This window comes from Xiphias gladius, chromosome 22, assembly GCF_016859285.1.
Source record: "Xiphias gladius isolate SHS-SW01 ecotype Sanya breed wild chromosome 22, ASM1685928v1, whole genome shotgun sequence".
Classification (NCBI taxonomy): Eukaryota; Metazoa; Chordata; class Actinopteri; order Istiophoriformes; family Xiphiidae; genus Xiphias; species Xiphias gladius.
This window is the reverse complement of record NC_053421.1, coordinates 30313143-30327792: the sequence shown is the minus strand read 5'-3', so window position 1 is coordinate 30327792 and position 14650 is coordinate 30313143. Positions and strand designations below refer to the sequence as shown.

Below are 14650 nucleotides of genomic sequence, written 5' to 3'. Positions count from 1 at the left end.
GTGAATGCATTTATTTATAATCCCGTCTTTCTAATAAGTTACTGATTTCAGTTAATGTCAGTGATTTTATGGCTATGTGAACACTTGTGTTTCAGTTTCTGTTGTTATTTTGTTTAAATGAACCTAAACCTGAAGGATCAGTCAATCAATCAATCAGTCAATAGGTCAATCAGTATCTGTGTACAGCTGAATAAAATGTGGAGATGAAGTTCAGTGAGAACGATGACTGCAGAGCAGAGTCTGCGCTGCGATGACAGAGACAGAGGTGCAGAGCCTCCAGGTGCATCTTACTTCATGTGATGTGGTGTAAAGAACTGGCAGCTCCAGTTTTCTGTCGTTCAGGTAAACCCACCTGTGAGGAGCAGATTTAAACTTCCTGCTGTGGATCCAGGTGGTTTCCATAGAAACAGACTGATGTTTAATTCATTACAGGCTGATACTGCTGATAAAGCAGCTCCACACACACACACACACACACACACACACACACACACACACACAGAGCTCCTCCTCCTCTGTGCTGCAGTCCGTCTTCAGTCTCTTCAGTGTTGCAGAGCAGAGCTGCTGCTGCTGCAGACAGGATCCTGAACGGATCCGGATCAGAGCGCATTCTGTTTATTAGATTGTGTCCCGCAGGTTCTGCTTGGTTCTCTGTGGGTTCTGTGTGCTGCTTTTGTGTTGGACTGAAGACAGAACATGAGGAGGAGAGGAGAACAGAAGAGTTCGACCTAAAGAGGAGAAAAGATTCAGGTAAAAACACTTATCCTTTCACAATAAAAGCCTCTCTGACAGACCGGCAGAGTCAGTAACTCAGACCTAGAACCTGATCAGTGCGTCAGGGCTGTATTCATCTTAAAAAAACAAGAAATTTACTGAAATTTTATTAAATGTAAAAATCATTCTGGCAGGTTTAAGTGGAGGAAAGTAACTAAGTAGATTGACTCCAGTCCTGTACTTGTTTGAGGTACCAGTTCCTTCTATTTTCTGCTACTTTATACTTGGCCTTTGTTCCATTTATCTGACAGCTGCAATTACTGGTTAGGCCCCTTTGTAAATGTTAGACACCGCAAAACTCTGCAAAAGTCATTTTTTCTGTTTTTTTTGCCCAAAAAGTCTTAAATTTAAAAACAAGTGGCCATTGCAGTTAGATCCTTTTAGCCAGTTTTAATACAAGTCAAATAGTTTGATGAATTCTCCAAAATAAGATGCCTTTTTTTTTCTTGGTCCTTTGCTCCCTTATTCAATTTTCTTTTAAGATACACACTTCTTGAAAATTATTGCACCAAGTCGATCTCTACAGGAAAGAGGTTGAAATCATACGTGAAGAGTGGCAGATTATTAAATATATTATAAAATTTATAATTTTATGAAATATAAAAAAGTAAATATAATAGTTAAGTAAGATTAAAAAAAACAACCATCCTTTCTATTTATTGCAGCACAGAACATGAAATGATCATCATATAAAGATGTTAAGTTTAGCTCCACTCTGAGCAGCCAGCATTAAAACACAGGAACCGTTCTGCACAATGAGAACTTCTCTCTAATCCCTGAACAAGATCTCTTTCACTGCACAAGTCTGAAAATGATGGAAACTCAATAAAATGGTCTTGAACCGGAATCACTTTCCATTCCTGACCCTGGTCTCTGCTCAGAGGGGGCGCTTTAGAGTTTATTATCAAGAAGTGGAGAGGCAAAAATACCTGACAGTTTCAATCCAGTTTTTCTTGATGTTGGTGTGATATGAGGAAGTTCAAATTCTTTTCACAGATGGAGTCAGGAGTGTTTGTACTTTTGAAAGATGTGAACGATGAAGGTTTAGGTGAAGACTCGACATGATGTGCTACATCCAGCAGCTGGTTATCTTAGCTGAGCATAAAGACTGGAAACGGGGGGAAACAGCTAGCTTAGCCTAGCATAAAGATTGTCCAAAGATAAGGTTCCTTTTGAACCACAGTTTTTTCCATCCAGCATTGTCGGCTATGTTTTCCATACAGGGTGAGCACAGGGTTTGGTTTTGTGACATAATCCAGGATGTAGATTAAAGGAACAGTCCTAATTGTTGTTTCATATCTTCCTCTGAGACTCAGACTGATGTTAGTTCTGTCTTTGTCAGCGCAGGTTCAGGATTTACGTGTTTGTCTGTACAAAGACAAGATGAACTGAATTCAGCCTCTCAGTCAATGAACCATTGAGTTTAAATTGGTTGATCTCAGGTTGAAACTATGACATTTACTTGAATTCATTTGGAAGAGGATTTTGTCCAAAGAGACGTACAGATGAAGTCCAGTCCAGCCACAATGGATCAGGGGGAGGATGGAGAGAGGAAGAGTCTCGGTACTGCAGAGATCTGAATGTGGTCTGCGAGGAAGCTGAGCCTGAGGAGATGACTGCAGGGGAAACAAAGTCCCTGAACTGTTAGTGTACCTGCTAGGGTCCAGGTTAGTACAGGGGAACGTTTAGGTCTAGGTTAGGTGAAGGTTAGGTTGAGATTAGGGTTCGACAGATGTCAGCAGAGACCAGTTTAATTAGTTTACTTTGATACAGAGGACATTCCAGCCAATCGGATACAGGAGGAGGGGCCTGCGGCTCTGCAGGTTTCTGATCTGCAGAGGAAAGTGGAGGTTACCAAGGTGACATTAACATCATTAACACACACACACAGACAGAAACACACACAAACACACTTATCCTGCTGCCAAAAATAACTGCAGATGCTCTGTGTGGTAACCTGACTTGTGTGTGCACGCGTATGTGTGTGTGTGTGTGTGTGTGTGTGTGTGAATGTGTATGTATTAATTTCAGAATAATCAATATGACATTAATATTAATGTGGATAATGTTTTCCTGTATACTAAAACATCCAGTCTGACTGCAGCAGAACCTCAGTACACTGTGATATATGAACCATACAATATATATATACACCACATAGACCCGATAAATGTAGTGAAGCAGAAACATCATGTAGCAGGAAAATGGAAACTGTATTTAAGCACAGAGCAATAAGATGTGATACAACACAGGCTGAAACTACTATTGATCAGCTGACAATGACGATGATGATGATGGTGATGGTGACACACTGACAACACTACAGTGAGGAGAAGTGTGTGTGCTGTGCTCACAGTGCAGCTTCAAACAGTTTGTGTGTATTCAGATTGAGTTTCAGCAGTAGTGAAAATAGATGCTTAAAGAAACTCTGCAGCAACAACACACACTCACACACACACACACACACACACACACACACACAACAGGATGAAAACGGTTCATCTTTTTGTCTTGTGATACATTTTCATTGAGATTTAAACACAGTCGCAAAAGGAGGCGGTTGTTACCCCAGAGAGGAAACTATTTGGTCTCTGCCTTAACCAAAATAAAAGTCACAAGCGGACAGAAATATAGAAATGAAAGCACACGCTCCAGTGATGTGGGTCTCAGTCCTGGTGACTCCTGCACTGTATGTGTTCATCGCTCCATTCTCTGATAGGTCAGTTAGGTGTTTATCAGGTTGTGATTGGCTGATCTCTCCTGCTGGCGGTAATCAGACTGAACACTGACAGACACTCAACATTAGACTGATTAAAGCTTTGTACTTTAATGAACCAATAAGGTCTGATTTAAAACCTAAACGGGTGAAACAATCCAGGTCCTGGTCTGAGTCACTGTCAGCTGACTCCTCATTGGGCCATGTGAATCAGTTACCATGGTAACCCCTCAGGTTCTCCACAGAGTCTTCGGGCTTTAATGAGAGTTATCTCTGATCTTCAATCAGCAGATCACAGGAAGACAGAAGGTAAGGCTCCATCACAATAAGAGCTGATGGTCTGTTAGCAGATAGATAGATAGACGGACAGGTGGTCTGCAGGCATCCTATCAGGGCGCAGCAGGTGATTCTGCTTCAGTCACACAGAAACCTGCAGATCGTATCACATAGCCTGTAAACTGCCTCCCTGTGTCTGCTGCTATGGTTCTCAACATGAGGGTCAGGACTACCCAGGGGGGTCACAAGACGATTATTAGATAAAAAAGGAAGAAAAAGTACACAAATCTGCTACAAACCTCTGACTGTTCTTTGTGTTTTCATTGTGAAATACTGGAGAATATGACATTTTCAGAGATTTATGGAAGTTGTGCGTCTCCATTTAAAGGCTCACAGGACAGAACAGCAGTGTTCTGAATGAGCTTCAGTTTTTTGTGGGGAGACCTGAGAATCTCAGCTCTGTTATGTTATACATAATACTTATGTTAATGTATTCTATTATAGCTAAACAACGCAGTCATCGGCAAAAAGGCTGAACCAGGCTCAGCAGCAGCATAGTGTCATGAAATAAAGTGCTGTTTCGACCAGTCGCATGCATGCGAGGTCACATTCCTGGTAGACGACTTTGTACCATGAACACTGTGTGTTTGTTTTTTACCTCATGATCATCATGATTAAAGATAAAACTGTTGTCTCTGTGAGTATTACAACCCTATTATAAACCTTTAAAGACATTAATCTGTACCACAAACTGGACCTTCTTAATCATATTTTACTGGTACATTTTGTTATTGATTGGATGTGACTGTTTTACTCAGACTACTTTACTCTCTGTCTCGGAGAAAGAGAGTTGAAATGAGCCCAACTCCTGAGCCGTTTTTCTTTGGAAACAAATAACTTTTTCAGTTTTGGCTGTTTTAACTGAAGGATGTTCAGTCATTGATTTGTTGCATGTAGTTGCATGAACAGTCAGTGGGACTGAGGTATATCGGGGTGTCATCTGCATACCCAGTTGGCATCGGACATCAATGTAACGTCAGAAAGATGTTGGTCTTTAGTTGGAAATGAAAATCGGGTTGACACCAAAACCCAACATTGGCTAACTGACATTGTGACGTTTAGCAGACACTGGGTTTTGGTTACCATACCTCATGACTAGAATGTCAGTTTTCTATGTCAAGATGGAATTGGAATGAGACGTTTGGAAGATGTTTGACTTTGGTTACTTAACACCACAACTTAAACCAACAAAATATAAACGTCAGGTTTCATTATACGTCAAATTGACGTTGGCGTTAGATGTTGTCCTGACATTGAATTTTGGTCACCCGACGTCACAACCTACATTCAACCAAATATCAACATCTAACGATGTTGGTGGCTGCATGCCTGCTGGGTAATTATAAAACACAGCCAAACCTGAAATTACAGTTTAACTGACAGGAAATGCAGGGAGAGGAAGTAGGGGAGTGGCATGCAGCAAATGGTCCAGCCAGCTGGGCGTCGAACCGGGGTCTAGCTGCTCAGGCAGCTTTTGTGCCCATGTGGTATGCACCTTAACCAATCGGCAATCAAGTAGCCCCAAAATTTAGGTAATTTTAAAAGACACAAATTCAAGGATTCATTTCCATGAATGAGTCACCGCAGAATGCTCAGTGAAAACTATGAATATATCATAATCTTTTAACTGTCCAATAATTAAACTCCAGTCTGGAATCTAGCCTGATCTCCTCCTTCTCCTTCTCTGCAGGATGTCAGGTAACTGGTCAGTCCTTAGACTGTCATCACTTGCTCCACCCACCAGCTCTGTTGCCCTGCCCCTTCCCAACAACTCTCAGTACCCCCCCCTCTCAGACTGGGAGGCTCCCAGTTTCACTCGAGCAGCTCAGTTCCGTGTTGGAGCCACCTTGGTCCTCTTCCTGTTCGCGGCCTGCAGTAACCTGGCCCTGTTGGCTAGTGTGTGGCGTGGCCGACGGCTGGCGTCTCACCTGCGGCCACTGATGCTGAGCCTAGCATTGGCCGACCTGATGATGACATTCGTGGTGATGCCTCTGGACGCGGTGTGGAACATCACGGTGCAGTGGTATGGAGGAGACGTGCTCTGTAAGCTGCTCTGCTTCCTAAAGCTGTTTGCCATGCACGCCTCCGCATTCATTCTCGTCGTCATCAGCCTCGACCGTCAGCACGCCATCCTGCACCCGCTGGATGCTCTGAGTGCGCATCGCAGGAACCGACGTATGCTGCTGCTGGCATGGAGCCTCAGCCTGCTGCTCGCATCACCTCAGGTAACGCGTCATCACAGGTGCCACGTCAGCAAAGTTAACATATTAGTGCGGGTAACACATCAGCACAGGTAACACGTTAGCACAGGTAACACGTTAGCACAGGTAACACATCAGCACAGGTAACAAATTAGCACAGGTAACACGTCAGCACAGGTAACACGTCAGCACAGGTAACACGTCAGCACAGGTAGAACGTCAGCACAGGTAACATATAACGTTATGTACGACATATAACGTAAATTTCACCGGTTGAATTTTGGTCCGACTGCAGTGTAACTCAAAGAGGAGCTCAGGTTGCCTCAGACCAACAGGTGACACTAGTTACTGCCTCAGTCAGTTACTAACACCATCATTAACTTCTGTCTCTTCACTCTCAGAAACATTGTTGTTTCCAGTTGATCTGTCAGAAAACAAAAAGAACCCGCATGTCGTTAAACCTGAGTCTCCTCTCTGACCAGTCAAAGCTCCAGTGTTCTGGATCTGAACTTTGATTGGCTGCGGGTCAGTGATTAGACTCTTCGTTCTGATTGGTTGTGTATCCGCATGTTTAGTACAGCCTCTCTTGTCTGTTTGAGAAGAATCTCAATTTTCATGTTTGAAACCGAAATCTGCCGCATCTGTTTAACAGGCGCAGAGAGCTCTACATTCACTCTGCCTTTATTATACGTCAACATTTATTAGATGCTAATCTGCTGAGCTGAGCTGTTCGGCTGCAGATAAACCACTTTAATTTCAGCTCTTCTACACATGATCACGATTACTGTTTAACATCTTGCTGCTGTTTCTATCTGGTCCAGGTGAAAGTTCTCAGTTCACACCAGCAGCTCCTGCAGTAAAAGCTCCTGTCAGGTAAAATCCTGAATCTTAAATCCCTGCAGGAATGTTCTGGTTTCTGATGGAGAGATTAAATGTGTGAAGCCTCCTGCTGTTAGCTCGGGCTAACTGCTCCCCTTGGTTTGTATAAGGAATGCTTGCAATGCTGAGAAGCTACGGACTGGAAAACAGCTGAAACAAACAGATGCTAGTTTGACCGAGGTGAGCAGCACAAACACAGTCGGACTTCAGCGACTAAAACAAAGCGACGAGGCGAAGCTGTGAAGTGAAGCCAGATTTTTAAATAATCTTTCTCACACATTTAATTTCACCTCATAACGGCGTCCACTTTGTCATAAACTTTCATGCCCGAGGCGTTCTGTTGCATCTCAGTCTGCTCTGCAGCTGATTGCGGCGCTTCCATCAGGTGACTCATCACCAGACTCTCAGACCGTTAGAGGTCAGCGCGGAGGAAACATGAGCATCATCGTGAGCATTTTCAGCATCGCCGCGCTGCTGAAATGCCAAGGATGATGCTGGGATGTGTGGTGTGTCATGTTGTGGAAGGTCTGGCTCCTGATATTCACCCTGAATAGTTGGAGAGATCTGAGAGTGCAGCTGAAGAACAGATGCACCACACGCCCTGCACCTCCCCACCTCATCAAACAACTGTCTGCTGCAGTCGGGAGTCGATACAGTGATCGTTGTTTCTTAAATGTCGATATGCGATCTCATTCTGTATCGCATGCGTCTCCACCACTGGTCCTCACCTTCATGTCCGATCACTGTGTAATCTAAGGACTTGTCCTGTTAGTTGAAGTGAACCATCAGCCTCTCAGACTGTGTCTGTATTGGTGGGGGTTTGGCCTCAAACATTCACATTTAATTGTGAGCTGACGATCAGGCTACGATGCTCATTCACATTTTCAAGTTGAGTTGTGAGTTTTGGCTTTTGTGCACATGAAAATGTTTGGTCTGGATCCTACAGAGTTTTATAAACCTCACCCGTACTCAGGTAGCGGTGAGCGAGATCCCTGACCCCCTGTCTCTCTCTTGCCCGTCTGTCTCTGTCTGTCTCCAGCTGTTTATCTTCAGGGCAATCAGGGTGGAGGGTGTAGACTTCACTCAGTGTGCGACTCATGGCAGTTTCAGCCGCCGCTGGCAGGAAACAGTTTACAACATGTTTCACTTCACCACGCTGTACGTTGTCCCCCTGCTGGTGATGAGCTGCTGCTACAGCCGGATTCTGCTGCACATCCACCTGCAACACCTGAGGGATAAAGGTAACATTCACCTGTAACACACCTGCACAAAACCTGTACACCTGTATATGTCAGCAACACCTCTCCAGCACTGGTATGACATCACAGACAGTGTGACATCACTGATGTGTCCCCTCCCTCCCTCAGCAGGTGAGTCTTACCTGCGTCGCAGTGGCACTGACATCATCCCGAAGGCTCGGATGAAGACTCTGAAGATGACGGTGGTCATCGTGCTGTCCTTTGTGGTGTGCTGGACTCCATACTACCTACTGGGGATCTGGTACTGGTTCCAGCCCGACATGCTGCACGTCACACCTGAGTACGTCCACCACGCCCTCTTCGTGTTCGGGAACCTGAACACCTGCTGCGACCCGGTCATCTACGGGTTCTACACGCCGTCCTTTAGGGCCGACCTTGCCGCCTGCTGCCGCCGAACGACGGGTGGCGCTGAAGCCTCGCCACAATCTCCGGAACGACTGTCCGCCAGGCAGGGCCCTCACAGCGGGGCGCACGAGTCAGACCCCGCCACCAACAACCAGGCAGGAGACTGACACCGACCAATCGCAGGACATGAATACACCAGCACCTACCAGTCAGACGACAGGACTACACAGACACCGACCAATCAGAGGACAGGACTACACCAGCACCTACCAGTCAGAGGACAGGACTACACAGACACCGACCAATCAGAGGAGAGGACTACGATGACATCGAACAGTCAGAGGGCAGGACTACACAGACACTGACCAATCAGAGGAGAGGACTACGATGACATCGACCAATCAGAGGACAGGACTACACCGACACTGACCAATCAGCACAAATAAAGACGTGTAGCTGTGGGAGGTGAAAATGTTGTGATTTACTGGGGAGTTCTGTTTAATATTTAAAATACTGGTTTTACTTTTGTGGTGATTTTTTTGGTGTCAAATGATTTTTATTGTGTCTGTTGTTTAAAACTAATAACTAATAATAATAATAATAATAATAAAAAATAATAATTGTCAGTAGTTTTTAAACAGAATCAGAAAAAATCACCTCTGAAAAATCTTAGACTGCTGTGAGTGATGAGGGGATTCAGTCAAACATTATTTATGGACGTCTTCAGCCGGTTGTTCAGATGATGAATGTAAACCTGAATCTCACCAGCTATTAGAATCTGAACTACAGGAGCTTTTTCTTCTTGAATTAAAAGTCAGATATAAAACTGAAATCTGAAATAATCTGAAATATCAAAGGTCAATGTGAATATGTTCTCACAGCCTCTTACATCGGACAGAAATCAGCAATGCTAACGAGACCTTTCTGCTACTGATCACTGTTGTTAACACTCTGGGAAAATAAACTCACATCAGAGCTGATGTAGATTAATGGTGGAGGACAACTTTTCTGTCATAAAAACTTCAAACATTATCATAAATATTATCTGGTTTCAGTTTCTTTACTGAGACCATTTTCTGCTTCTCCCTGTTTCATCTCATTATAAACTGAATTATTTCTTGGTGTTCTCGGACTCTTGTCGCGATTTAAGAATCAGTTTAAATTCGGACAAAATAAAGACGAACATTTAGAGGCTTTGGAGTCATTAGAGAAAACAGGTGAACTTCCTCTATACTGGACCTCAGCTGCCTAAAATTAAATTGAGGATCAAAGACAGCAGTCCAAAGGTAATGAAGAAAATTGACCTCAAGTTTTGATCATTTTAGTGGTTTTATTCACAATGAGAGGGCCGACGAGCTGATGCAGTTCTACTGCACACAACTGTGAGAAGATACACCAGACTAACAACTGAAGAAATAAAAACTGCTAAATGCTCAAATACATCAGATGATCAATCAGTCAATTATGATTAATCATTTTAATGCACATGAAACAATCAAATATGATCAAGACCTCAGGCAACGTTTTAACTTTTTTATTCCCAGTGTTGCCTTTTTTCTGGGCAGGAAATCATCTGGAAATTTGTTGTTTCTTTCGACAGTTAATGAGCGTAAAAATAATCAGTTTCACAAGAGAAACTTGTGATTTTGGCCTGTAGAAATAAAATTCCCATAAATTAAATGACGCCAACTTTAATTAAAAGAGTCATTCTTGTCTTATTCCATCAGGAAGAGTCAGTTCAGTTTTAATAGAATAAACAATGAGCGGAGACTGTTTTCTACTACAGTTTTATTTGGTTTTCATGTGTCAAATCATCAGAAGAACAGATTCAGATGGTGAAACATCTTAAAAACACCACAAGAGAAACAAAAAGTTGATCCCGTAAACAATGAAAATCCACTCCTAAAAACATTAAACTGGACAGCATGAAGCTTGCCACATTAAGGACAGTAACAACCAAACTTAATGCAAAGTTTTCCTAAATTTAACTATTTGGTGTCAGCAGAAGGAATTGAGGTACAAATCTGTTTTTGGATCAAACTCCTGATGTTTCTCTGTTGTCCTCCATCTATACTGCTCTGTTAAAAAAGCAGGTTAAAACTTTGGGATACTTTTTATGACACATTATTGAAAATAAAATGTTTTTAGAGAAAAGAAACCAGTAACATTAAAGCATCACTTTTCTCATTGGTTCTAGCCTTCATTCACTATGATCTCTACATCTTAGTTTTAGTTTCTACAGCGTGATAACAGCAGGAGGCAGGCGGAGGTAGTCTCAGTTTAAACTAGTGATGAGATAAAATAATCAGGTTTTTATATAAAATAACACTGAAAATATGTGTGTAAAATATGGCTCGAGACATCACATGTATGGCTTATTATCAAACGTGGCTAATGTCCATTGTAAAGAGTCCAAATTAAAGCTGAGAGAGGAGTTTAATCAGTCGCTCTACTGTCAGCTGAAAACACAACTTTTCTCATTCTCTAGAAACGTTTTCACATCATTCAACTACCAACAAAAATAATCAGAAAAATTCAAACAATATAAAACAGGGTGGAAGGGGGTGTGTGCTTGCGTGTGGGGGGGTAAATGGTAATAATTATAATATTTTTAGCAATAATAATAAAAAAATTTTTTAATGGTCTACTTAAACAGGTTTTCATTTTGGCAGAATTTCCTCTTCACCACCGAACGGAAGCGACGGAAAAATAAGAAGGAATTGAGAGAAAAAAGGTCTAGAAAAAAAAAACAGCCAAAACTATTAACATTTTTATAGAACATTTTAGTTTGTTCTGGTTTTAAATTTTTAGAAACACTCCGTTCATTTCAGAGCAGAGAGGAAGGCAGCAAGGAGCTTCAACCTGACAGTGACCTCTGACCTTTGAACTTTGACCCTGAGGACAGCAGGACTTGTGACTTGATGAGACTCAAAAAGACCCAACATGACTCAATGTGGACGTGACTATGTGGCTCAAGCTGACTTGATAAGTCGCTCGATGTGAGACTCTAAACTCAATGTGACTTGAAATTGGGCGTGACTTGAGACTCAGTGAGACTACACGTGACTCATCATGAGTCAATGTGCATCTCTGTTTTGACTCAAAGAGACCTGAAACTCAACATGACTCGAGGTGACATGAGACATGATGTGACTCAATAAAACTTGATGTGACTCTTTGGGACTTGACGAGACTTGATGTTACTCAGTGACTTATTGAGCCTCATTGATGTGACTTGACGGGACTCAATGAGGTCAACATGAACTGAGGTGAATCAAAGTGGCTAAATTCGATTAAACTTGATGATACCCAAAGTGACTTAACATGATATGATGTCACGTCTCCTCAGTGTGAAGACTGAGCATCACATTTCAACTAACAGCTTTTTGTCTTTTTGTCTCGGTCTAACACGTCACAGCTGAACTCTGTTTAATTCAGTGGGGCAAAATACCAAAATGCTTCCTTAGAGTTCAAAAGAAAACATCTGAAAGACCCTGGGTCCTCAGGGTCTCATGGTCTCATGGTCACTGTCACTAGCAGAGACAGAAGCTGTAAAGACATTCAACCACAAACTGAACACACAGACTCTCTGTGGTTCTAAATACAAAGAACTGAGGTAATATATCAGAGTTATTAGTGAGCTTTTGGTCAACATGTTTATATCATTCACTTATTTGGCTTCTGACTTATTATTTAAACTCATCCTGATGAACAGAGCTCTTCATGCTACAATATATGAAAATATATAATCACTTCTCCTTTTTCATAAGTGTTAATGTGAACTATAAAACGTGAAAGCGTGTATTTATTTTGGTTTTTTTTTTGTTCTTCAACTCTGGGAACAGGAAAAAGAGCGAAAACAAACAGTTACAACAGAAAAAGGTGGAAAACTATTTTTATCTTTGGACGTCGTTCAGCTTGTTTTTAAAGAACATTTGGAAGTTTGGCCGAAACTCTACGGAAAGCTGCTATATGTTCCTTTCATCTAAAGGAAAGTTTAGACGTTAATTTCAGACATTATAATCATCAGAGGTCATTCTAATCGTGGCTGACGAGGCTACACACACCTGCAGGCAGGTGACAGGAAGTGGCTGCCTCAGCAAAAAATAAAACATCAAAACTGTCATTAAAACTCTGGACAGAAAAGGGCCGAGGCGTCCCATACTGAGATGTCCACACTGTCCAAACTTTCTGTTTCACTTGTTTGTCTCTCATATGTCGACTGTTTGTAGACTGAACTCCTCGTCATTTGTTCTCAGGTGGAGGTGAGACATCTGCAGAGGAGGAGGCGTCTCCATGATCACCAGCAGAGATGCACTTTTCTTCTTTTTTTTAATGACCTCCATCAGTTAGCCTCAAACAATCAAACATCTCTCCTGCAGCTCACTCAAAGGTTCATTCTCCAACAACTCCAGTGAGCTTCAGAGCCCAAACCGTCAACAGACCATACAGACTTTCTGGACTGACCCGGGTCAAAACTATGGCTCATTACTCAGCTCTCAAAGTTAATGTAGAAGCTAGCAGGGAAGGTTACACAGCCCTAAAATATATGACTTTGGGCATTATTTTCTTCAGAAAATCAAAGGGTCTCTAGATGTTAAAAGCTGAGCTCTGGAGCAGGTTTCTGAACTTAATAAGCTACAACATTGCTATGATAAAAATGGATCTTGTGTAGGTAGCTCTGCTGTTGATGATCTGAATCAGGCTTTCTAGATTGTTACAACTCTGGACTACAGTCAGTCACTGTGCTCTGGAAGCCTTCAGGTTTCTGGAGGGGCGAAGGCCAGGACTACAGTCTAGATGCTACACTAGAAACTAACGTGGCAGGTGAGTACACCCTAAATATCTAAATCAGAGCCTGATTTTTTTTTTTTTTTAATATCCTGCTCATGAGGATCTGCAGTAGTTTTCTGGAGAGTTAAAGGTTTTAAAAGGTTTTATATTGTGGAAGCTAATAACTGCGACAAGAATTTGGCATCTTGAGGCTGAGATCTAGAGCAGGTTATTGGACCGCTGAAGTTAAGAGCTATGATCAGTTGTTAGACTCTAAAGGCTGATCACAGCAGCTGATGACTCAGTTTTTGGGGCTGCTTTCTCTGCTGCGGAAGCTGGAAACTTGGGAAGTTGTTGGACTCTACAAACCTAATATATCCAGAAGGTCTTAAGACTCTTAAAACAGCTTTTTGAACTTTGAAAGCTACAACACGACCAAGACAAAGTAAGACCTTGTGCAGGTTGGTCGCTGTAGAGGATATATGGGGGTATCTGGGGTAAGTTGAAAAAGGTTATTGGGCCCTTGAAGCAGCACTGGAGGAGGTTGTTGTAGTCAGACAGGGTCACTCAGGAGTCAAACAAAAAAACAAACTCAGGGAGAGCTGAGATCCTTTTCCCTTTTGTCAGCTTCTCTTTGAGGAGGATTACAATGAACAGATCCATTGCTGGGGGGGGGGGTTCAGATGATCAACGTTCATATTTTAAGGGTTTCTTGGTGACGGTCGGCTACAGGACATCGGCATTGGTACAAAAAAGGTAGAAAAAAATCGCAAAGGGGCCCTGGAGGAGCCTTTTGGTTTTAGATAGGTTAGCTTGACTAGCAGCAGGAGGCTAACGGTCGCCTGTAGCTCAGGCGTTTGGCATTGAGCCCGAGGTAGCTCTCTTTGGAGGTAAAGAGTTTGGTGGAGAAGTTGGGGGACAGAGGGAGGGAGGCGAACAACCAGCTGACTGTCGGCTTCTTCTACGTACTGACCTGAGGTGAACTCGGTGAGAAAAACAAAATGCTAAAAGGCTAAAGCAGAGCAGAGGAGAGTTAACATCCTCTACAGATGCCTGCTAACCAGAGAAATAATAAATCCCTTTGGCTCTGGACCTCAGAGGACCAACACACAACAGGTAAACTGCCTGCTCAGATGGGTAAAATAAACCCACAGAGGATCCTCTGAGAACCTGATCTCTGGTCAGACCGGCGGAAGGCCTCATCGTCTCAGGAAACACGGCACCGATGGTGACAAACTCAAAATGACCCCAAACAAAAAAAAAAAGGTTTTGGTTTCAACAGCAAACATCGAGGACGCAATGATGGCGACATCAGCATCTGATACCACATGAAAACTAGCTGGAGTCATTTGGCTGATGGCTTTGAA

The 14650-nt window shown here is 42.7% G+C and overlaps 1 protein-coding gene across 1 annotated transcript; it reads left to right on the top strand.

Moving 5' to 3' along the window:
• Window positions 1-5517: 5517 nt before the first annotated feature.
• LOC120784748 (gonadotropin-releasing hormone II receptor-like) lies at window positions 5518-9055 on the top strand. The gene is made up of 3 exons (XM_040118800.1): window positions 5518-6051; window positions 7946-8147; window positions 8274-9055. Exons 1-3 carry the CDS (start codon window positions 5518-5520, stop codon window positions 8675-8677), a joined length of 1140 nt encoding a protein of 379 aa, XP_039974734.1. The 3' UTR covers window positions 8678-9055.
• The last annotated feature ends 5595 nt before the right edge of the window (window positions 9056-14650 follow it).